Source organism: Salvelinus fontinalis, chromosome 27, assembly GCF_029448725.1.
Source record: "Salvelinus fontinalis isolate EN_2023a chromosome 27, ASM2944872v1, whole genome shotgun sequence".
Classification (NCBI taxonomy): Eukaryota; Metazoa; Chordata; class Actinopteri; order Salmoniformes; family Salmonidae; genus Salvelinus; species Salvelinus fontinalis.
The window spans coordinates 5,176,868-5,200,298 of record NC_074691.1 but is presented as its reverse complement, the minus strand read 5'-3'; the positions used below and the strand labels follow the sequence as shown (position 1 = coordinate 5,200,298).

The window sequence follows — 23,431 nt, the reverse complement described above, 5'->3', positions numbered from 1 at the left end:
TAGAGAATCTGGAACTATTTATTGATCATCATTTTGATGTGCTCGAAAAAGAAACGGATACATCGAAGCGAACAAGAGAAACCCTTTACTCGAGTTCTGCGAGCGAAACGGGAGGGAAGCAGCCGTCTAAAATGCCTAATTTAACATTTGAGGGGGACGTTTTTATAACTATGTCTCCAGAAGAGAGCATTGCTCACAAGCATGAGAGAGCAGTTTAAAAAAAAATGGATCTATTGTCTGTTGTCTGGGAGAGGTTGAGGCCTTAAAAACAGGAATGGAATACAGTAATAAAATAATGGAAGAAATACGAGTGGAAAATAAAATATTGAAAACTACCGTGGACTCCCTAAAATGACGGTATGATAAAACAATGAAAGCCGAATGACTTGCTCTAAAGTGCAGAAGTATGAAAAATAATATTGTTATAATGGGAATAAAGGAGGATGAAAACCATCAGTCAACGGAGGAAAAAGTCAAGGTGTTCATGAAATGTAATCTCAAAATGACGGACGAACAGGTAGAAACAATTGATTTTCAAAGAGCTCACCGTTTCGGTGGCAGAGTAGAGGGAAGGCCCCGTCCGATCGTAGTTATGCTATTATCGAACAAAACAACAATTTATTGTGGAACTAGGATTCCTGGGAGTGTATTCTGATGAAGATCATCAAAGGTAAGGGAATATGTATGATGGAATTTTGTATTTCTGTTGACTCCAACATGGCGGAGAAATGAGCGCCGTCTCTGAGCGCCGTCTCAGATTATTGCATGGTGTGCTTTTTCCGTAAAGTTTTTTAAAAATCTGACACAGCGGTTGCATTAAGAACAAGTGTATCTTTAATTCTATGTAAAACATGTATCTTTCATCAAAGTTTATGATGAGTATTTCTGTTATTTGATGTGGCTCTCTGCAATTTCTCCGGATATTTTGGAGGCATTTCTGAACATGGCGCCAATGTAAACTGAGATTTTTTTATATAAATATGCACATTATCGAACAAAACATACATGTATTGTGTAACATGATGTCCTATGAGTGTCATCTGATGAAGATCATCAAAGGTTAGTGATTAATTCTATCTCTATTTCTGCTTTTTGTGACTCCTATCTTTGGCTGGGAAAATGGCTGTGTTTTTCTGTGGTTATGTACTGACCTAACATAATCGTTTGGTGTGCTTTCGCCGTAAATCCTTTTTGAAATCAGACATGTTGGCTGGATTTACAACATGTGTAGCTTTAAATTTGGTGTCTTTCATGTGTGATTTCATGAAAGATTGATTTATTTGAATTTGGCATGCTGCATTTTTACTGGCTTTTGGCCATACCCTAGAGAGGTTAAAGGCACAGTTAACTTAGTGTATGTAAACTTCAGACCCACTGGAATTGTGATACAGTGAATTATAAGTGAAATAATCTGTCTGTAAAGAATTGTTGGAAAAATTACTTGTGTCATGCACAAAGTAGATGTCCTAGCTGACTTGCCAAAACTGTAGTTTGTTAACAAGAAATTTGTGCAGTGGTTGAAAAACTGTACATGCACTGTTTATGTGTTCTTACTCTGGTCCAAGATGAAGGCTACATTGCTCTGGGCCACTTCATAGCCCTGCTCGGCCAGCAGTAGGTACTGCACCAGCGACACGTCCATGTCGCCATCCTTGAAGCTGCGGTAGGCTGCCATAAGCCTCTCCGACCAGCGCCCACGCTCACACACATTCTTGAAGAGCTGCTCACAGACACACACACACAATAAGACAGACAGATATACACACAGAAACATGAACAAAAGGTTCTGTTCAGAGAATTCGAGGTAGAAGTCACCCCTAACCACAGACTTAGGATCAGATTGCACAACCCCTGATTTTAAATTTAACCATTGGGAGGATAAAAATATATCTGACCCCAGTTGTGGATCAATGGCTAAGGAATGAATAAGTATGGATTGGCAAACAATGACTGACAATGAGTAGCAAATGGCTAAATGCTTAGCTAATACATGGCTGAATGGCATTTAATGGAGGGCAATTAACACGCTACTAAATTGCTAAACGGATGGCCATGTTTTATTCCTAGCTATTCCTAGCTAGATTCCTAGCCAGATATTTGGTTATTCATGCATAGATCTAACGGATGAAGGTTAATCTCAGGCTAACGGATGGTTTATTGATGGTTTAATGCACAGGTAACAGAAAGCTAATTGCTGGCTAATGGAAAATGCTGTCTAGAGGCTAGCTCCCAGGTGGCTAGTTTGGCAGTGGTGTGTAATTAAAGGCTAATGAACTGTGACGCGCTGGGGTACTGAACTAGCTAATGGCTAATCCTATAGCTATACAATTCCATAGCAGCTAGTTAACGGCTAGTTGATGGCTAATGCTATAGCTAGCCAATTCAATACAGCAGCTATAGCTAATTACTAATTAATGCTGTAGCTAGCCAATTATGTAAATACGCGAGCTAATGGATAACTAGCTCACCTCCACGGCGGTGTGGCAGGAGCGCATAACGCCGGTGCCCGTGGCATGCATCTGGGCCAGGTTGTAGAAGGCCAGGATGTGGCCCGCCTGCGAGGCCAGGTTGAAGAACTTGAGGGCCTGCTTGTAGTCACACTTCACCCCGATCCCATCTGGGGAGGACGAGGGGGAATGGAGAGACAAAAGTGAGTGAGAGATCCCCAACACAGAGAAGGAGAGGGAGAGGTGGTGTGCAAGAGAAAAAAAGAGCGGTTGAGACTGCAGAGTTGGGAGCAGAATGTTGGTGGGCAACTAACATTGGACTGTTCCCCAGGAAACTAAAGGGACAAGGTTGTTTTACACTAACCAACAGAAATAACAGGGGGTCTCTAAACACACAGGCCCACAACGCATGCGCACACACTCACTGTAGTACATTGTGCCCAGCTGAAGCTGTCCGTCTACCCAGCCCTGCTCTGCTGCCTTCTGGAAGTATTTCAGCGCCAACTCGTAATTCTGTAGGACACACACACAAAACATAACCTATTGTGTAAATCATACAGGAAATACAGACAGCCTACACAGCTGCTGAATTCAATTGCCTATGCCAATCTCTACAAAAGCTCACTTTTGGAATGTAACTACAGTTTGAATCATACAGGCATGCAGCTAAACCCTATTGCATGTGCCAAATATTTATCTCAAATAGATATGTTTTGGGAAAGGGGGATACCTAGTCGGTTGTACAACAATGCATTCAACTGAAATGTGTCCTCCGAATTTAACTCAACCCCTCTGAATCAGAGAGGTGCGGGGCGCTGCCTTAATCAACATCCACGTCATTGGTGCCTGGGGAACAGTGGGTTAACTGCCTTGCTCAGGAGCAGAGGGACAGATTTTTACCTGGTCAGCTCTGGGATTTGATCCAGCAACCTTTCGGTTACTGGCACAACACTCCTACCCGCCAGGCTACCTGCCAAGCTCTTGTAGTGTAGGTGCCAGGTGGCACTGGGTGATGGTGGACAGTTGCAGTCACTCACCACTGGAACGCCCCTCCCGTACAAATACGCCATGCCCAGTCCACTCTGCCCAACAGGGTTACCCTAGGGGACAAGAACAGTTGGAAAGGACACCAAAAAGAGAGACACTCTTGAAAACCACATCTATACCGGTTAATTTGACTAATAATATATACAGTTGAAGTCGGAAGTTTACATACACTTAGGTTGGAGTCATTAAAACTCGTTTTTCAACCACTCCACAAATGTCTTGTTAACAAACTATAGTTTTGGCAAGTCAGTTAGGACATCTACTTTGTGCATGACACAAGTAATTTTTCCAACAATTGTTTACAGACAGATTATTTCACTTATAATTCACTGTATCACCATTCCAGTGGGTCAGAAGTTTGCTGTCACGCCCTGACCTTAGAGATCCTTATTATTCTCTATGTTTGGTTAGGTCAGGGTGTGACTCGGGTGGGAAAGTCTATGTTTAATATTTCTTTGTTTTTAGCCGAGTGTGGTTCCCAATCAGAGGCAGCTGTCTATCGTTGTCTCTGATTGGGGATCATACATAAGTTGTCATTTTCCTTTTGGGTTTTGTGGGATCTTGTTTTCTGTTTATTGTTTCTGCCTGACAGAACTGTGCGCTTTCGTTTTCACGTTTGTTATTTCGTTTGAGTGTTTTTTAAAATAAAAGAATCATGAACACTTTCCACGCTGCGCTTTGGTCCACTCTTCCTACCACCAACGAGAGCCGTAACAGAAGATCCCACCACCAACGGACCAAGCAGCGTGCCCCGGAGTGGAGGACATTATGGACATGGGAGGAGGTAATGGCAGGGCATGAGAGCCTGCCGTGGAAACAGGCGGAAGCAGCGAGGGAGGAGCGGCGACGAGACCAGGAGTCATGGCAACGAAGGAAGCACGAGAGGCAGCTCCCAAAAGTTTTTTTTGGGGGGGGGGAGGGCACACGGGGAGATTGGCGGAGTCAGGGTTTAGACCTGAGCCAACTCCCCGTGCTTACCGTGGGGAGCGTGTGACCGGTCAGGCACAGTGCACATTCACAGCCCGGTGCGCTCTCTGCCAGCTCCCCGCAGTTGCCGTGCGAGAGTGGGCATTCAGCCAGGACGGATTGTGCCAGCTCAGGGCTCCTGGCCTCCGGTGCGTCTCTTCGGCCCAGGATATCCAGCGCCAGCTCTACGCAAGGTATCCATAGTTCGCAAGCACAACCCAGTGCGGCCTGTGCTAGCTCCCCGCACTTGCCGTGCTACAGGGGGTATTCAGCCAGGACGCGATGTGCGCTACAGGGGGTATTCAGCCAGACCTCCAGTGCGCCTCCACGACCCAGTATATCCTGCGCCGGCTCTACGCACTATGCCTCCAGTGCGCCTTCTTAGCCCAGTGCGTCCTGTGCCAGCTCTCCACACTCATCGAGCTAAAGTGGGTATCCAACCAGGACGCGTTGTGGCAGCTCCACGTACCAGGCTTCCAGTACGTCTCCTCAGTCCGGTGAGACCTGTTCCGGCTCCACGTACGAAGCCTCCAGTGATGATCCATGGCCCGAAGCCTCCAGTGATGATCCATGGCCCGAAGCCTCCAGTGATGATCCATGGCCCGGAGCCTGTAGCGATAATCCATGGCACGAAGCCTCCAGTGATAATCCATGGCACGAAGCCTCCAGTGATGATCCATGGCCCGGGGCCTGTAGTGATAATCCATGGCCCGAAGCCTGCAGTGAAGATCCATGGCTCGGAGCCTGCAGCGACGGTCCCCGGTCCAGAGCCTGCATAAAAGAATCATGAACACTTTCCACGCTGCGCTTTGGTCCACTCTTCCTACCAACGAGAGCCGTAACATTTACATACACTAAGTTGACTGTGCCTTTAAACAGCTTGGAAAATTCCAGAAAATGATGTCATGGCTTTAAAAGCTTCTGATAGGCTAATTGACGTCAATTGGAGGTGTACCTGTGGATGTATTTCAAGGCCTACCTTCAAATTCAGTGCCTCTTCATGGGAAAATCAAGAAATCAGCCAAGACCTCAGAACAAAAATTGTAGACCTGGTTCATCCTTGGGAGCAATTTCCAAACGCTTGAAGGTACCACGTTCATCTGTACAGGCAATAGTACGCAAGTATTAACACCATGGGACCACGCAGCCGTCATACCGCTCAGGAAGGAGACATGTTCTGTCTCCTAGAGATGAACATACTTTGGTGCGAAAAGTGCAAATCAATCCCAGAACAACAGCAAAGGAACTTGTGAACATGCTGGAGGAAACAGGTACAAAAGTAGCTATATCCACAGTAAAACGAGTCGTAAATCGACATAACCTGAAAGGCCGCTCAGCAAGGAAGAAGCCACTGCTCCAAAACCGCCATAAAAAAGCCAGACTACGGTTTGCAACTGCACATGGGGACAAAGATCGTACTTTTTTGAGAAATGTCCTCTGGTCTGATGAAACAAAAATAGAACTGTTTGACCATAATGACCATCGTTATGTTTGGAGGAAAAAGGGGAAGGCTTGCAAGCCGAAGAACACCATCCCAACCGTGAAGCACGGGGGTGGCAGCATCATGTTGTGGGGGTGCTTTGCTGCAGGAGGGACTGGTGCACTTCACAAAAGAGATGGCATCATGAGGGAGGAAAATTATGTGGATATATTGAAGCAACATCTCAAGACATCAGTCAGGAAGTTAAAGCTTGGTCGCAAATGGGTCTTCCAAATGGACAATGACCCCAAGCAAACTTCCAAAGTTGTGACAAAATGGCTTAAGGACAACAAAGTCAAGGTATTGGAGTGGCCATCACAAAGCCCTGACCTCAATCCTATAGAAAATGTGTGGGCAGAACTGAAAAAGCGTGTGCGAGCAAGGAGGCCTACAAACCTGACTCAGTTACATCAGCTCTGTCAGGAGGAATGGGTCAAATTTGTGAGAAGCTTGTGGAAGGCTACCCAAAACGTTTGACCCAAGTTAAACAATTTAAAGGCAATGCTACCAAATACTAATTGAGTGTATGTAAACGTCTGACCCATTGGGAATGTGATGAAAGAAATAAAAGTTGAAATAAATCACTCTCTCAACTATTATTCTGACATTTCACATTCTTAAAATAAAGTGGTGATCCTAACTGACCTAAGACAGGGAATTTTTACTAGGATGAAATGTCAGGAATTGTGAAAAACTGAGTTTAAATATATTTGGCTAAGGTGTATGTAAACATCCGACTTCAACTGTAACTGATCGATCCTGAAAAACCATGTGGTCATTGAAAAGCGATGTATAGGAATGTTTCTGTCCCAGCAGTTTTTGACCACTATGAACAGTGGTTTCTTATATAGGTAATTCTTACAGGCACTGTGGCCTATGTATAAGATACCCAAAGAAGTGAATAGTTTGATAAAAGGAAATATTAAGAAAACACAGAGTTATACATATATCATTATGGATGTATAACAATCCATGGTTGGACCACAGAAATATGATGTCCACACCAGTGATTCTATTTCTAAGATTTGGACACTCACCAGGTCAGAGGCCTTCTTGAAGTACTGCAGGGCCGTCTCATTGTTCTGAGACAAGTACTCACTGCCATCCGAGTACATCTGACAGAGAGACAGAGACAGAGAGCGAGCGAGAGAGAGCGAGCGAGACAGAGAGCGAGCGAGACAGAGAGCGAGCGAGACAGAGAGCGAGCGAGACAGAGAGCGAGCGAGACAGAAAGCGATCGAGCGAGTGAGAGACAGAGAGTGAGCGAGCGAGAGACAGAGAGTGAGCGAGCGAGAGACAGAGAGTGAGCGAGCGAGAGACAGAGAGTGAGCGAGCCAGAGACAGAGAGCGAGCGAGCGAGAGACAGAGAGTGAGCGAGCCAGAGACAGAGAGCGAGCGAGCGAGAGACAGAGAGCGAGCGAGCGAGCGACAGAGAGCGCGCGACAGAGAGCGAGCGGGCGACAGAGAGCGAGCGGGCGACAGAGAGCGAGCGAGAGAGAGAGCGAGAGACAGATAGAGCGAGAGACAGACAGAGCGAGACAGAGAGGAAAATAGAATAGATTTAGATTAGATTTCTACACAGTGCTACAGGCCTATAAGATCATGTAATAATCTTACCTTCCCAAGGAAGGCCATGGCATGTGTGTTCCCCGCATTCGCTGCCTGGTTGAAGTAATCATAGGCCCGCTGTCGACAAACAAACATTTAATTTGTGACCAACTCCACACAACAACTTCACATTGAATACAAGAGTGAGCACGACATAGAGCTAGTGTTTGAATAATTTGAAAATGGGTTAGCGAGAGTTTACCTGGTGGTTCTGCTCCACCCCCCGACCACCGTACAGATGCAGCTGGCCCAGTCCCACCTGTCGTGGACAAAGCATGGGGTCATGGCACGAAACATGACGTATGAGTCCCAAATGGCACCATATTCCCTATATAGTGCACTACTTTTGACCAGAATCCACCCTTTCAATCGTTACACGCTTACTCATGATCATACTACAGCCGTGCACGCCAGAGAAACGTGAAAATCAAGACTCAGAAAGGGACTTGTTTAACTCCTGCAAGTGCGAGGAAGTGTATAATCGGTATAATGCCCCGAATGCCCCTGACTGTCTCGCTTTAACTTTGGTGATTGTTAGTTCTCAAAGATGACATTACGAAACAAATATATCAAGGCTTTTATCTTTTCTACATACTTTCAACTTAGTTTTAGTGCTTCACGTTTACACCGATTGCTTTTTCCCCATCGCCAAAGAATTCCAAATGATTTCCCATTCAAAGAAAATCACTCTGAGCAGTCTTTCCCATCTGAACCCTAACCTGGGCCTGTACATCTCCTTTCTCAGCCAGGAACTGGTAGTACTGGATCAGGTCTTCCTCCAGCATGCCGCTGGTAGAGCCCGGGTTCTCCACCTCGTCCAGCAGACGCACCCTCTGCACCGCACTGCCCCCAGTTAGGGACACGTCACTGGCCACTGGAGAGTTGGTGAGAGAAAGACAATGTTTCCCGTCATAAATTGCTCTGTGAATAAAATTGATATTTTTTTTGAAACACAGTTGAGTTGCAGCCTTCGCTTTTGTTTGATCAGTTTGCTGAGATTCTGGAACGTCTACTTTTTAAACTCTACAGCACATGCTCGTTTCGGGCTGTTCAGATGCAGGCGTTCTCCATTCGAAACACTGACAAACTGTCATCTGAGATAGTGAAAGTGTTCAATTGGTTGGTAGCAGGTGGCTTCGTACCATGATTGGCCACCAGTCTGTAGTGTGTCAGTGCTGATTCGCAGCTCTGGGGCACACCCACACCACCCCAGTATCGGTATCCCTAAAGAGAGAATGGTAGCAAAGGGAGAACAGGTCAATCGTCATACAGTATATCCATAAGAGAGAAACAATACACATTATAAGGCTTCTCTATTCAAATCTACAAAAAGCAGAAGTAGCTCACCAGGATCATATGAGCCACCAGGTTTCCACCCAAAGCCCCGAAGGTGTAGTAAACCAACGCCTGAAACAGAGTTGAGGACTTATGCATTTACTTTACATTCCTGGTTAAGGAGGTAACTCCACATTATCTAAGAAAGCTACCTCTGAACAAATACAGCTTTTCATCAGTATATAGGCGACATGGAAAGAAGGAGAGGCTGGATGTCGGTACCTTTGCTTGACTGGAGTTCATTCCTAACCCAGCACCGTACAAGAAACCAAGTGCCTGTTGGAAGATACCGGGGTGGAGCGTTAGAATACCTACGACCACACAGAGATGCATGGACATAGATTAAATAGTATATGCATACATCAACTGTTAGTTTTTGTCAGTCCACATTTCTATTCGAGTCATATACTTTAAAACAAATTTCATACGTAAGATGACGGACATACTGTGCTTATTTTTGAAGGGCATTCATCTCTGTTCATCAACGGACAACTCCCATTGAAAAACTATCAACTCAATCCGTCATTTTAAGACAAAAGCTGTCTGGCTGTAGCCCTAAGCATCAACAGAGCATGTTTAAAATGTCTACCCTGGATCCATTAAGTTTAAATAGGAATGTTCCATTACCATCTGAGCTTTGGGTGAGCCCTCCAGGGCCAGCTTCTCAAACAACTCCTTGGCCTTGGGGATATTCTGGGTCATATAGTCTCCAAACAGCATGGCGTAGGCCACCTTCTCCATGGCCTTGTGGTGGCCTTTCCACGCCACCTTCACTAGCTTCTCATACAACCTGGTGAGGAATAAGATGAAGATTGAGAAGTTAAAGGTGTGCGGATGTAGCCTGGGATGGTCTAGCGGTCTAAGCCTCTCCTATAGAACACGTGTACTAAGTACCGCTGCAAGCAAGGGTTCCAATCCAACCCACTGCTCCAGCAATATCTTTCCTCCTTCCTTTCTCTCTGTCGATCCTGTCCAAGATAGATACAGATACAAAATAAGAAAGGAGTAGGACTGCCCCAAATCGGGAAAAAGGTGTCGTGGTCCAGATTAGTGACAAGACACACGCAGCCCTGCAATCATATCAAAGCTTTCAGAAAGTATTTCACATCCTTTTACAGCCTGAATTTAAAATTGCTTAAATGTATATTTTGTGTCACTGATCTACACAGAATACCCCATAAAATCAAAGTGGATATATTATTTTTTATTGAATATCCAAAACATACAATATACTTGCAGTGAAGCCGCTTAACAACTACACCATACAAGTCATCCAACAGACTCCCATTCAGAGTGACACACAGAAGCATCCAGGGTCAATGCCCTGCTCAAGGGCACGTTGACCAATCTACCACCAGGCCAAAAAACGTGAACCCGAACCCTCCAAGATACCCCCCACAGTTCCCCAATAGCTGTCCCACAACCATTCAAGACCCCTCCCACAGTCCCCTCCAAGAAGAAAAATAAATACAATGAATTCCATTCCCCAACCCTAAGAACCCCCCAATGCACCAACAACCAAGAGAACGAACTAAAGAGGAAAAAGAAAGACAGAAGAAAACAGCAAACAACAATAAAAAATTAAAAAGACATCAAGGACAACTAAAATCATAACAGCAATGCCAATTGTATATGTTTGTGTGCATGTCTGTGTGTGTTCTTGTATGCATTTATTTGAATGAGAGTGTGTGTATATGCATGTGTACAAACACCTGCACGGCATCAGCCTCAGGCAAACCGGCATTAGCTGTAAAAACACTGCCCCTCAGTGTCATTCAAACATACTTTTTTGTATTTTGACTTTATTTTTTACTTATATCTTTGACCATCATTCTATCTCCAGCACAACAACTCCACTCCCACTTGTCTCCAATTCCACATCCCAACCCTCAGCTTCCCTCAGCCCATCCCACCTATCTCTGCTGCCCACCCTCTTAGGATTTCTACGCAACATAGATCTTTCAACTATGCTGTGATGTTAAATGTACAATTTCAATCTATCTAATCGAACAGAATCCACAGATTGCAAGTTGAAGATAAATACTTTTACTAAGAGTATTAGTATATTAGTAATTGACTGACCCGGTCTCTCCAGATCTCCTAACAGTACTATTTTAGGGTCAATTTTAGATCAATGCTATGCATTTTCAGCCATTCCTGAACCTGAGACAAGAAACAGGCTACCTGAGGGCAATAACAAAATAAATGGTCTTGATTCTGTATCGTCACAACAAAATCTGCAGAGCTTTTATGATTTTATGCCCCAAATATTAAAAAAGAAAAATTGGTGGCAAGAATGCTGTATAATAATTTTAGCTGAAAAGCACGAAGTCTTGAATCTTGCATTGTTTTATATATCAACTCATACACCCAGTACTATGGAATCGGTACATCAAAAATATCCTCCCAACTATTTTGCAATCTGTATGGCACAGTTGTCAACATCCTGGTCCTCAAATGAAACTGGTATACTTTCCTATTTCTGCTATTTTTATTCCTCTGCCAGTTTTGATCCTTTATATTGGCCGACAGACAGTTCGCTACCTCCTTCCGCAGCCACCTGCCTCCTCCATTTTTGGGGTAATGCTGTAATCAATTGGTTGTACTCTTGGACTGAGCAGACCTTCCCGTACAATTCCGATAACTCCATGAAGGACATAACTCTACCATTACAATTTACAATATCACTTAAGAACAAAATACCCTTTTCAAAGATCTTTCCCATAAATACAAGTATTTTATCAACCAGCATATTTGAGTTCAGGCATAATATTTTTTGTAATATTTGTTCTATCTTTTCAGGGGGATGAAATTTAAATTGTAGCCAGCTCTGCAATGCTTGTTTGAAAAAGAGAGATACTTTGAAAAAACGATAATTTTCAATTAATCGAAAATGAGACATGGCAATCTGCACAAGGGCAAAAAGGCCATTCTTAAACAATGGATGAGCTTTTCTTAGTAATCTACTTGTGAACCATTTAGGGTTCAAGTCAAACTGTTGAATAAGTGAAGCTTTTAGGGTGAGGTTTAGTGCTTTTATATTTAATAGGCTCAACCCACCCAATTCATTATATAGATAGGCACGCTTTATTTTGTCTGGTTTAGCGTCCCAGATAAAGCCACATTTTTTTCGCTCATATGATTTGAAAAACGAATCAACAGGAGTAGGCAGCACCATAAGTAAATTAGTAAACTGAGATGACTAAGGAGTTAATCAGGGCAATTTTTCCATAAATAGACAGGTATTTACCTCTCCATGGTTGCAGGAACTTTTTTACAAATGTTCTATTGAAATTAATTGTGGAGAGCTTATTTATATCTTTGTGATATGAACACCAAGTATGTCTACTTCACCATCAGCCCATTTTATAGGTAAACTGCAAGTTAATGTAAAAGTTGTATTAGATAAAGATCCAATACGTAATATTGTACACTTATCATAATTAGGTTTTAGTCCAGAGAGTATAGATCAAATCAAATGTATTTATATAGCCCTTCTTACATCAGCTGATATCTCAAAGTGCTGTACAGAAACCCAGCCTAAAACCCCAAACAGCAAGCAATGCAGGTGTAGAAGCACGGTGGCTAGGAAAAACTCCCTAGAAAGGCCAACACCTAGGAAGAGACCTAGAGAGGAACCAGGCTATAAGGGGTGGCCAGTATAGAAAAGTTATCTAGATCTTCAATGAGACATTGCAGGGATCTAACTCCAGAACTTAATATAAAACTTGAGTCATCAAAATCCGTTATAAATACCAGGCCTGGCTTCTTAGATGTTTCATGATGTTCTATTATTTCTAGTAGTTGTCGTATATTATCTCCAATGTATCGTCCATGTAAAAAACCTGTCTGATCAGGATGAACAATACCTGATAAAACCCGGTATAATTCTGAGTGCTATGCATTTCGCTAGTATTTTTGCATCACAACACTGAAGTGTAAGGGGCCTCCAGTTTTTTAGATAGACTGGGTCTTTATATTTGCCATCTAGGTCTTGTTTTAATAATAGAGAAATCAGACCTTCCTGCTGAGTACCTGACAGACTTCCATTTCTATAGGAGTAGTTAAAACAATCTAACAATGGAGCTTTTAGTATATCGAAAAAGGCTTGATATACCTCTACCGGTATGCCATCAAGCCCTGGGGTTTTCCCAGACTGAAAAGACTTAATAGCCTCAAAAAATTATTCCTCTGTAATTTGGCCTTCGCACTGATCTTTCTGTGCATTTGTTAATTTTCAATTTTTTATATTATTTGGAAAGAATTCCTTACTGTAATCTTCATTCAGTGGCAGAGGATGAAATGGAAAAGAGAACATCTGCCTAAAATATTTAGCTTCCTCTTTTAAAATATAATTCGTAGAATCATAGATGACTTTGTTAGCGTTCCAGTATTGGAGATTCAGGAAGAACTTTGTGCATTTTTCTCCAAAATTCCATCCAGTTTGCTTTATTTTTGTAATAGATTACATAAGATCATTCTTGAATACGTTCCTCAGGTTCTTTTTGTTTTTCCTCTAACTTATTTTGTATCTCTGTTGTGTCGTTTTTATTGCTATCTACCTGTACTATTAGTTCATGGATTTCCCTTGTTAGTCTTGTCTCTTTAGCCAGAAACTGATTTTTTATTATTGATGAATATTGAATTGAATGACCTCAAGGTACATTTAAAGGTATCCCAAACAATAAGGGGATTTGCTGAACCTATATTATACTGGAAAAATTCTGTTATAAATTATTTTGTCTTAGTTAAAAATAAGTTGTCCTCCAGTAAACTTTGATTACATTTCCAATATCCCCGTCCACGTGGAAAATCTATAAGAGTTGTGTGAATGCCAATTAGATGATGATCCGATCGCATTCTGTCTCCTATTAAAACTTTTTTAACCTTTGATGCAAGAGAGAAAGAGACAAAGTAGTCCAGACGACTAGCTTGATTAAGTCTCCTCCATGTATATCTCACTAGGTCGGGGTTATCCAAATATCCAAATATTAAATTGTTTAACTTGGGTCAAACGTTTTGGGTAGCCTTCCGCAAGCTTCCCACAATAAGTTGGGTGAATTTTGGCCCATTCCTCCTGACAAAGCTGGTGTAACTGAGTCAGGTTTGTTGGCCTCCTTGCTTGAACACACTTTTTCAGTTCTGCCCACAAATGTTCTATAGGATTGAGGTCAGGGCTTTGTGATGGCTACTCCAATACCTTGACTTTGTTGTCCTTAAGCCATTTGCCACAACTTTGGAAGTATGCTTGGGGTCATTGTCCATTAAGAAGACCCATTTGCAACTAAGCTTTAACTTCCTGACTGATGTCTTGAGATGTTGCTCAATATATGTACTGTACTTCCGGTGCCGACAGAGATGGCCGCCTCGCTTCGCGTTCCTAGGAAACTATGCAGTATTTTGTTTTTTTTACGTGTTATTTCTTACATTGGTACCCCAGGTAATCTTAGGTTTTATTACATACAGTCGGGAGGAACTACTGGATTTAAGAGCAACGTCAACTCACCATCATTACGACCAGCAATACGACTTTTCCAAAGCGGATCCTCTGTTTTGCCAACCACCCAGGACAATGGATCGATCCCAGCCGGCGAACCAAAACAACGACGCCGTAAAAGGGGCAGACGAAGTGGTCTTCTGGTCAGGCTCCGGGGACGGTCACATCGCGCACCGCTCCCGAGCATACTAATCGCCAATGTCCAGTCTCTTGACAACAAGGTTGATGAAATCCGAGCAAGGGTGGCATTACAGGGAGACATAAGAGACTGTAAAATTCTTTGCTTTACGGAAACATGGCTCACTCGAGACAAGCTATTAGAGTCGGTACAGCCACCTGGTTTCTTCACGCATCGCGCCGACAGAAACAAGCATCTTTCTGGTAAGAAGAGGGGTGGGGTGGGGGGGGGGGGGGGTATGCCTTATGATCAACGAGACGTGGTGTGATCATAACAACATACAGGAACTCAACTCCTTCTGTTCACCTGACTTAGAATTCCTCACAATCAAATGTCGACAGCATTATCTACCAAGAGAATTCTCTTCGATTATAATCACAGCCGCATATATTCCCCCCCAAGCAGACACATCGATGGCCCTGAACAAACTTTATTTGACTCTATGTAAACTGGAACCCACATATCCTGAGGCTGCATTCATTGTAGCTGGGGAATTTAACAAGGCTAATCTGAAAACAAGACTCCCTAAATTCTATCAGCATATTGATTGTGCTACCAGGGCTGGTAAAACCCTGGATCATTGTTATTCTAACTTCCACGACGCATATAAGGCCCTCCCCCTCCCTCCTTTCGGAAAAGCTGACCACAGCTCCATTTTGTTGCTCCCAGCCTATAGACAGAGACTAAAACAGGAATCTCCCGCGCTCAGGTCTGTTCAACACTGGTCCGACCAATCTGATTCCACGCTTCAAGATTGCTTCGATCATGTGGATTGGGATATGTTCCGCATTGCGTCAAACAACAACATTGACGAATACACTGATTCGGTGAGCGAGTTTATTAGCAAGTGCATCGGTGATGTCGTACCCACAGCAACTATTAAAACATTCCCAAACCAGAAACCGTGGATTGATGGCAGCATTCGCGCGAAACTGAAAGCGCGAACCACTGCTTTTAACCAGGGCAAGGTGACCGGAAACATGACCGAATACAAACAGCGTACAAACAGCGTATTATTAGTATAGAGACAAAGTAGAGTTGCAATTCAACAGCTCAGACACAAGAGGTATGTGGCAGGGTCTACAGTCAATCACGGATTACAAAAGGAAAACCAGCCCCGTCGCGGACCAGGATGTCTTGCTCACAAACAGACTAAACAACTTCTTTGCTCGCTTTGAGGACAATACAGTGCCACTGACACGGCCCGCTACCAAAACCTGCGGACTCTCCTTCACTGCAGCCGACGTGAGTAAAACATTAAAACGTGTTAACCCTCGCAAGGCTGCAGGCCCAGACGGCATCCCCAGCCGTGTCCTCAGAGCATGCGCAGACCAGCTGGCTCGTGTGTTTAGGGACATATTCAATCAATCCTTATCCCAGTCTGCTGTTCCCACATGCTTCAAGAGGGCCACCATTGTACCTGTTTCCAAGAAAGCTAAGGTAACTGAGTTAAACGACTACCGCCCCGCAGCACTCACTTCCGTCATCATGAAGTGCTTTGAGAGACTAGTCAAGGACCATGTCACCTCCACCCTACCTGACACCCTAGACCCACTCCAATTTGCTTACCGCCCCAATAGGTCCACAGACGAAGCAATCGCAGCCACACTGCCCTAACCCATCTGGACAAGAGGAACACCTATGTGAGAATGCTGTTCATCGACTACAGCTCAGCATTTAACACCATAGTACCCTCCAAACTCGTCATCAAGCTTGAGACCCTGGGTCTCGACCCCGTCCTGTGCAACTGGATACTGGACTTCCTGACGGGCCGCCTCCAGGTGGTGAGGGTAGGTAACAACATCTCCACCCCGCTGATCCTCAACACTGGGGCCCCACAAGGGTGCGTTCTGAGCCCTCTCCTGTACTCCCTGTTCACCCACGACTGCGTGGCCATGCACGCCTCCAACTCAATCATCAAGTTTGCAGACGACACTACAGTGGTAGGCTTGATTACCAACAACGACGAGACGGCCTACAGGGAGGAGGTGAGGGCTCTCGGAGTATGGTGTCAGGAAAATAACCTCACACTCAACGTCAACAAAACAAAGGAGATGATCGTAGACTTCAGGAAACAAAAGAGGGAGCATCCCCCTATCCACATCGACGGGACAGTAGTGGAGAGGGTATTAAGTTTTAAGTTCCTCGGCGTACACATCACGGACAAACTGAAATGGTCCACCCACACAGACAGCATGGTGAAGAAGGCGAAGCAGCGCCTCTTCAACCTTAGGAGGCTGAAGAAATTCGGCTTGTCACCAAAAGCACTTACAAATTTCTACAGATACACAATCGAGAGCATCCTGTTGGGCTGTATCACCGCCTGGTATGGCAACTGCTCCGCCCACAACCGTAAGGCTCTCCAGAGGGTAGTGAGGTCTGCACAACGCTTCACGAGGGCAAACTACCTGCCCTCCAGGACACCTACACCACCCGATGTCACAGGAAGGCCATAAAGATCATCAAGGACAACAACCACCTGAGCCACTGCCTGTTCTTTACACTTGTGTGTATAAGGTAGTTGTTGTGAAATTATTAGGTTAGATTACTCGTTGGTTATTACTGCATTGTCGGAACTAGAAGCACATGCATTTCGCTACACTCGCATTAACATCTGCTAACCATGTGTATGTGACAAATACAATTTGATTTGATATATCCACATCATTTTCATTATGTGAAGTGCACCAGTCCCTCCTGCAGCAAAGCATACCCACAACATGATGCTGCTTCACGGTTGGGATGGTGTTCTTCGGCTTGCAATCCTCCCCTTTTTGCCTCCAAACATAACGATGGTCATTATGGCCAAACAGTTATATTGTTGTTTAATCAGACCAGAGGACATTTCACCAAAAAGTATGATCTTTGTACCCATGTGCTGTTGCAAACCGTAGTTTGGCTTTTTTATGGCAGTTTTGGTTATGTCGATATAGGACTCGTTTTACTGTGGATATAGATACTTTTGTACCTGTTTCCTCCAGCATTTTCACAAGGTCCTTTGCTGTTGTTCTGGGATGGATTTGCACTTTTCACACAAAAGTACATTCATCTCCTTCCTGAGCGGTATGATGGTTGCGTGATCATATGGTGTTTATACTTGTGTACTATTGTTTGTACAGATGAACGTGGCACCTTCAGGCGTTTGGAAATTGCTCCCAAAGATGAACCAGACTTGTGGATGTCTACAATTTTTGTTCTGAGGTCCTGGCTGATTTCTTTTGATTCTCCCATGATGTCAAGCAAAGATGCACTGAGTTTGAAGGTAGGCCTTGAAATACATCCACAGGTACACCTCCAATTGACTCAAAGTATGTCAATTAGCCTATCAGAAGCTTCTAAAGCCATGACATAATTTTCTGGAATTTTTCAAGCTGGGTAGGGGGCAGCATTACGAATTTTGGATGAAAAGCGTGCCCAAATTAAACTGCCTGCTACTCAGCCATAAAAGCCAGAATATGCATATAATTAGATTTGGATAGAAAAGACTCTGAAGTTTCTAAAACTGTTTGAATGATGTCTGTGAGTATAACAGAACTCATATGGCAGGCAAAAACCTGAGAAAACATCCAACCAGGAAGTGGGAAATCTGAGATTTGTAGTTTTTCAACTCTTTTCCTATCAAATACAGTGTCTATGGGGTTATATTGCACTTCCTAAGGCTTCCACTAGATGTCTACAGTCTTTAGAACCTTGTTTGATGCTTCTACTGTGAGGTGGGGGCGAATGAGAGGGGATTGAGTCAGAGGTCTGCCAAAGAGCCACGAGCTGACCATGCGCGTTCACATGAGAGTTTGCTCCCGTTCCATTTGCTTTTCTGAAGACAAAGGAATTCTCCAGTTGGAACATTATTGAAGAATTATGTTAAAAACATCCTAAAGATTGATTCAATACATCGTTTGACATGTTTCTACTGACAGTTACGGAACTTTTTGACATTTTGTCTGCTTTTAGTGAACGCGCTTCGTGACTTTGGATTTGTTTACCAAACGCGCTAACAAAAGTAACTATTTGGACATAAATGATGGACATTGCCGAACAAAATAATTTTTTTTTGTGGAAGTGGGAGTCCATTCCGACGAAGATCAGCAAAGGTAAGTGAAGATTTATAATGCTTTTATGACTTTTGTTGACTGCATAATATGGCGGCTATATTTGTGTCTTCATTGGGCTCTGAGCGCCGACCTCAGATTATTGCATGGTTTTTGCTTTTTCCGTAAAGTTTTTTCGAAATCTGACACAGCGGTTGCATTAAGGAGAAGTGCATCTAAAATTCCATGCATAACAGTTGTATCTTTTAGCAATGTTTATTATGAGTATTCCTGTAAATTGATGTGGCTCTCTGCAAAATCACAGGATGTTTTGGAACTACTGAACGTAACGCGCCAATGTAAACTCAGATTTTTTTATATAAATATGAACTTTACCGAACAAAACATACATGTATTGTGTAACATGAAATCCTATGAGTGTCATCTGATGAAGATCATCAAAGGTTAGTAATACATTTTATCTATATTTCTGCTTTTTGTGAATCCTCTCTTTGGCTGAAAAAATGGCTGTGTTATTCTGTGAATAGGCACTCACCTAACATAATCGTTTGGTTTGCTTTCGTCGTAATGCCTTTTTGAAATCGGACACTGTGGCTGGATTTACAACAAGTGTATCTTTAAAATGGTGTAAAATACACGTATGTTTTGAGGAATTTTAATTATGGGATTTCTGTTGTTTTGAATTTGGCGCCCTGCAGTTTCACTGGCTGTTGAAGCGATGTGACGCTAACGTCTGACGTACCCTAGAGAGGTTAAGTGGTTTAAGCGCTAAAGCAAGAAAGCAAATAATAATAAGAGTAAGTGGAATGTCTAGAATTTTCTTGCTTTCAGCAGGCACACATGAACACTAAAGGAGAATGTGAGAGATTAGTGTGTAGGTGAGACAAGGAAGAGAGCTCACTCTTTCTTCTGGCTCTTCCGGTTGGTTCCGTTGATCATGCGGAGGGCAGTCTGGTACTCCTTTTCGGCCTCCTCCGCTACATGCCTCTGCTCAGCCTGCTCCTCCGCTACAATACAACACAATTTGATTTATTCACAACTTTTTTCAGCCTCGTAAGTGGTGGTAAGTGTGTCTTGTTTTGACGTATGCATGCTGTAAGGGGGAGGGACAGAAAAGAGAGCCTTGTTTTTACCACAACAATCAAACGTTGATTCAGTCACAAAGAAAAAAAATTGCTGTCAGCTAAGGTTCACTCAAATGATTGGTCAGTCTAGGCCAATTCCGGATGTGTTCCTCACTGAGCTTACAAGTTTTGTAATAGCTCACAAATGAAGCCAATATATTCACTCACTGAATAATATTAGAATATAACAGTAACTCACTTTTGAGTTTCCTCAAGGTCTGAAATGCCCATGCCGACTTACTCTCACAGAAGCCCCATCTCTTGTCCCTGTCGTAGTCGTAGGTTGTGGCGCACCACAGGCGTTCGTCCCCCCGTCCATCGGTGGTACAGTCCGAGTACTCCTTCCCCAGGAAGAGAAAGGGGAACAGACAGGGCTCCCTATTGGCTGTGCCCCCATTCACCACAGGAACTGCATCAACCAAAAATCACAAATGGCAGGGGAGTTAGTATGTTCAAGCAAAAACACAGACAGAAAGCAGATGGATGATAATAACTGTGTGTGTGTGTGTGTGTGTTAAACATGAACAAAAGTACATGAAAGTAAGATCAAATACGAATCATGTAAATTAAAGCTTTAACCATTCTTGTTTAATTCCACTGAATGATGAAAGAAACCCTACAGAACAGTGGCCAAATGATATATACCCTTCACCAGAGTATCGGTGCTACTTTCAGAGAAAACACTGGTGCAAGACTTATTGCTATTTTTATTGACTTGGCCAAAGCTTTTGATTCGGTAGACCATTCCATTCTTGTGGGCCGGCTAAGGAGTATTGGTGTCACTGAGGGGTCTTTGCCCTGGTTTGCCAACTACCTCTCAAATAGTGCAGTGTATAAAGTCAGAACATCTGTCTCAGCCACTGCCTGTCACCAAGGCTATATCCTAGGCCCCACGCTCTTCTCAATTTACATCAACATCATAGCTCAGGCAGTAGGAATCTCTCTCATCCATTTATATGCAGATGATACAGTCTTATACTCAGCTGGCCCCTCCCTGGATTTTGTGTTAAACGGTCTACAACAAAGCTTTCTTAGTGTTCAGGGGCAGAATGACAGATTATTACCTTGTCAGCTCTGGGATTCAATCTAGCAACCTTTCGGTTACTGGCCCAACGCTCTAACTACTAGCCTACCTGCCGCCCCAAAAGGTCCCTAAAGCACATACATCCTTGGGTCGCTCGTCTTTTCAGTTCGCCGCAGCTAGCGACTGGAACTAAATGCAACAAACACTCAAACTGGACAGTTTTATCTCAATCTTTTCATTCAAAGACTCAATCATGGACACTATTACTGACAGTTGTTGCTGCTTTACGGGATGAATTGTTGTCTCTACCTTCTTGCCCTTTGTACTGTTGTCTGTGCCCGTTTTTGTCCTGCTACCATGTTGTGCCGCTTACACGTTGTGTTCAAATGAAATCAAACGTTATGTCACATGTGCAGAATACAGCAGGAAATGCTTACTTACAAGCCCCTAACGATGCAGTTAAGAAAAACACACACACAAAAAAAGTAACAAATAATTAAAGAGCAGCAATAAAATAACAATAGCGAGGCATACAGGGGGTACCAGGAACAGTGTCAATGTGCGGGGGCACCGGTTAGTCGAGGTAATTGAGGTAATATGTACATGCAGGTAGTTATTAAAGTGACAATGCATAGATAATAACAGAGTAGCAGCAGCGTAAAAGGGGGGGGGGGGGGGGGGGGCCATGCTAATAGTCTGGGTAGCCATTTGATTAGATGTTCAGGAGTCTTATGGCTTGGGGATGGAAGCTGTTTAGAAGCTTCTTGAACCTAGACGTGGTGCTCAGGTACCGCTTGCCGTGCGGTAGCAGAGAGAACAGTCTATGACTCAAATGGCTACCCGGACTATTTGCATTGTCCCACCCCCATTTCCACACTGCTGAAACTCTGTTTATTTCCATGCATAGTCACTTTACCTCTACATGTACATATTACCTCAACTACCTCAACTAACCTGTGCCTCCCCACATTGACTCTGTACCGGTAGCCCCTGTATAAAGCCTCGCTACTGTTATTTCATTGTTACTCCTTAATAAATTATTTTATTTTATATTTTTTTACTTCAGTTTATTTTTGTAAATACTTTAACACATATTATTCTTAAAACGGCATTCTTGATTAAGTGCTTGTAAGTAAGCATTTCACTATAAGGTCAACACCTTTTGTATTCACCTTTTTGTATTCATGTGACAAATAAAATTAGATTTGATTCAAGTCCAGGATCCAGTTGCAGAGGATGGTGTTTAGTCCCAGGGTCCTTAGCTTAGTGACGAGCTTTGAGGGCACCAAGGTTGTTGAACGCTGAGCTGTAGTCAATGAAAAGCATTCTCACATAGGTGTTCCTTTTGTCTAGGAGTGAAAGGTCAGTGTGGAGTGCAATAGAGATTGCATCATCTGTGGATCTGTTGGGGCGGTATGCAAACTGGAGTGGGTCTAGGGTTTCTGGGATAATGGTGTTGATGTCAGCCATGACCAGTCTTTCAAAGCACTTCATGGATACAGACGTGAGTGCTACGGGTTGATAGTCATTTAGGCAGGTTACCTTAGTGTTCTTGGGCACAGGGACTATGGTGGTCTGCTTGAAACATGTTGGTATTACAGACTCAGACAGGGAGAGGTTGAAAATGTCAGTGAAGACACCTGCCAGTTGTTCAGCGCATTCTCGGAGCACACGTCCTGGTAATCCATCCGGTCCTGCGGCCTTGTGAATGTTGACCTGTTTAAAAGGTCTTACATCGGCTGCGGAGAGTGTGATCTCACAGTTGCCCGAAACAGCTGATGCTCTCATGCATGTTTCAGTGTTACTTGCCTCAAAGTGAGCATAGAATTAATTTAGCTAATCTGGTAGGCTCGTGTCACTGGGCAGCTCTCGTCTGTGCTTCCTTTTGTAGTCTGTAATAGTTTGCAAGCCCTGCCACATCCAACGAGCATCGGAGCCGGTGTAGTACAATTCAATCTTAGTCCTGCTTTGATGCTTTGCCTGTTTCATGGTTCGTTGGAAGGCATAGCAGGATTTCTTATAAGCTTCAAAGTTAGAGTTCCGCTAATTGAAAGCGGCAGCTCTACCTGAAATTGAAAAGTTGCCTGAAATCCATGGCTTCTGGTTGGGGTACAGTCACTGTGGGGGCGACGTCATCGATGCACTTATTGATAAAGCCAGTGACTGATGTGGTGTACTCCTCAATTCAATCGCAAGTGTCCCAGAGCATATTCCAGTCGGTGCTAGCAAAACAGTCCTGTAGCTTAGCATCTGCTTCATCTGACCACTTTAATATCGACCAAGTCACTGGTGCTTCCTGCTTTCATTTTTGCTTGTAAGCAGGAATCAGGATATAATTATGGTCAGATTTGCCAAATGGAGGGCGAGGGAGTTCTTTGTACGTGTCTCTGTGTGTGGAGTAAAAGTGGTCTTGAGTTTATTTCCCTCTGGTTGCACATTTAACATAGTAGTAGAAATGAGGTAAAACAGATTGAAGTTTCCCTGCATTAAAGTCCCCGGCCACTAGGAGCGCCCTCTGGATGAGCGTTTTCCTGTTTGCTTACGGACATATACAGCTCATTGAGTGCGGTCTTAGTGCCAGCATCAGTTTGTGGTGGTAAATAGACAGCTACAAAGAATATAGATGAAAACTCTCTAGGTAGATAGTGTGGTCAACAGCTTATAATGAGATACTCT

At 43.6% G+C, this 23,431-nt stretch overlaps 1 protein-coding gene across 4 annotated transcripts in view; it reads right to left on the bottom strand.

Annotated features, from left to right (window-relative positions):
• LOC129824897 (protein sel-1 homolog 1-like) overlaps nucleotides 1-23,431 on the bottom strand; it is a 55,020-nt gene that overhangs the window by 10,887 nt on the left and 20,702 nt on the right. For all 4 annotated transcript variants that reach the window (XM_055884453.1, XM_055884452.1, XM_055884450.1 and 1 more), the window contains exons 4-17: nucleotides 19,973-20,140; nucleotides 19,509-19,614; nucleotides 9,511-9,673; nucleotides 9,106-9,159; nucleotides 8,896-8,955; nucleotides 8,691-8,772; nucleotides 8,268-8,422; nucleotides 7,751-7,807; nucleotides 7,558-7,626; nucleotides 6,978-7,055; nucleotides 3,485-3,547; nucleotides 2,873-2,960; nucleotides 2,469-2,617; nucleotides 1,555-1,720 (exon numbers count right to left, since the gene is read on the bottom strand). In XM_055884453.1, coding sequence (XP_055740428.1) covers nucleotides 1,555-1,720; nucleotides 2,469-2,617; nucleotides 2,873-2,960; nucleotides 3,485-3,547; nucleotides 6,978-7,055; nucleotides 7,558-7,626; nucleotides 7,751-7,807; nucleotides 8,268-8,422; nucleotides 8,691-8,772; nucleotides 8,896-8,955; nucleotides 9,106-9,159; nucleotides 9,511-9,673; nucleotides 19,509-19,614; nucleotides 19,973-20,140 — 1,458 coding nt within the window. The remainder of the gene's footprint in view (nucleotides 1-1,554; nucleotides 1,721-2,468; nucleotides 2,618-2,872; nucleotides 2,961-3,484; nucleotides 3,548-6,977; nucleotides 7,056-7,557; nucleotides 7,627-7,750; nucleotides 7,808-8,267; nucleotides 8,423-8,690; nucleotides 8,773-8,895; nucleotides 8,956-9,105; nucleotides 9,160-9,510; nucleotides 9,674-19,508; nucleotides 19,615-19,972; nucleotides 20,141-23,431) is intronic.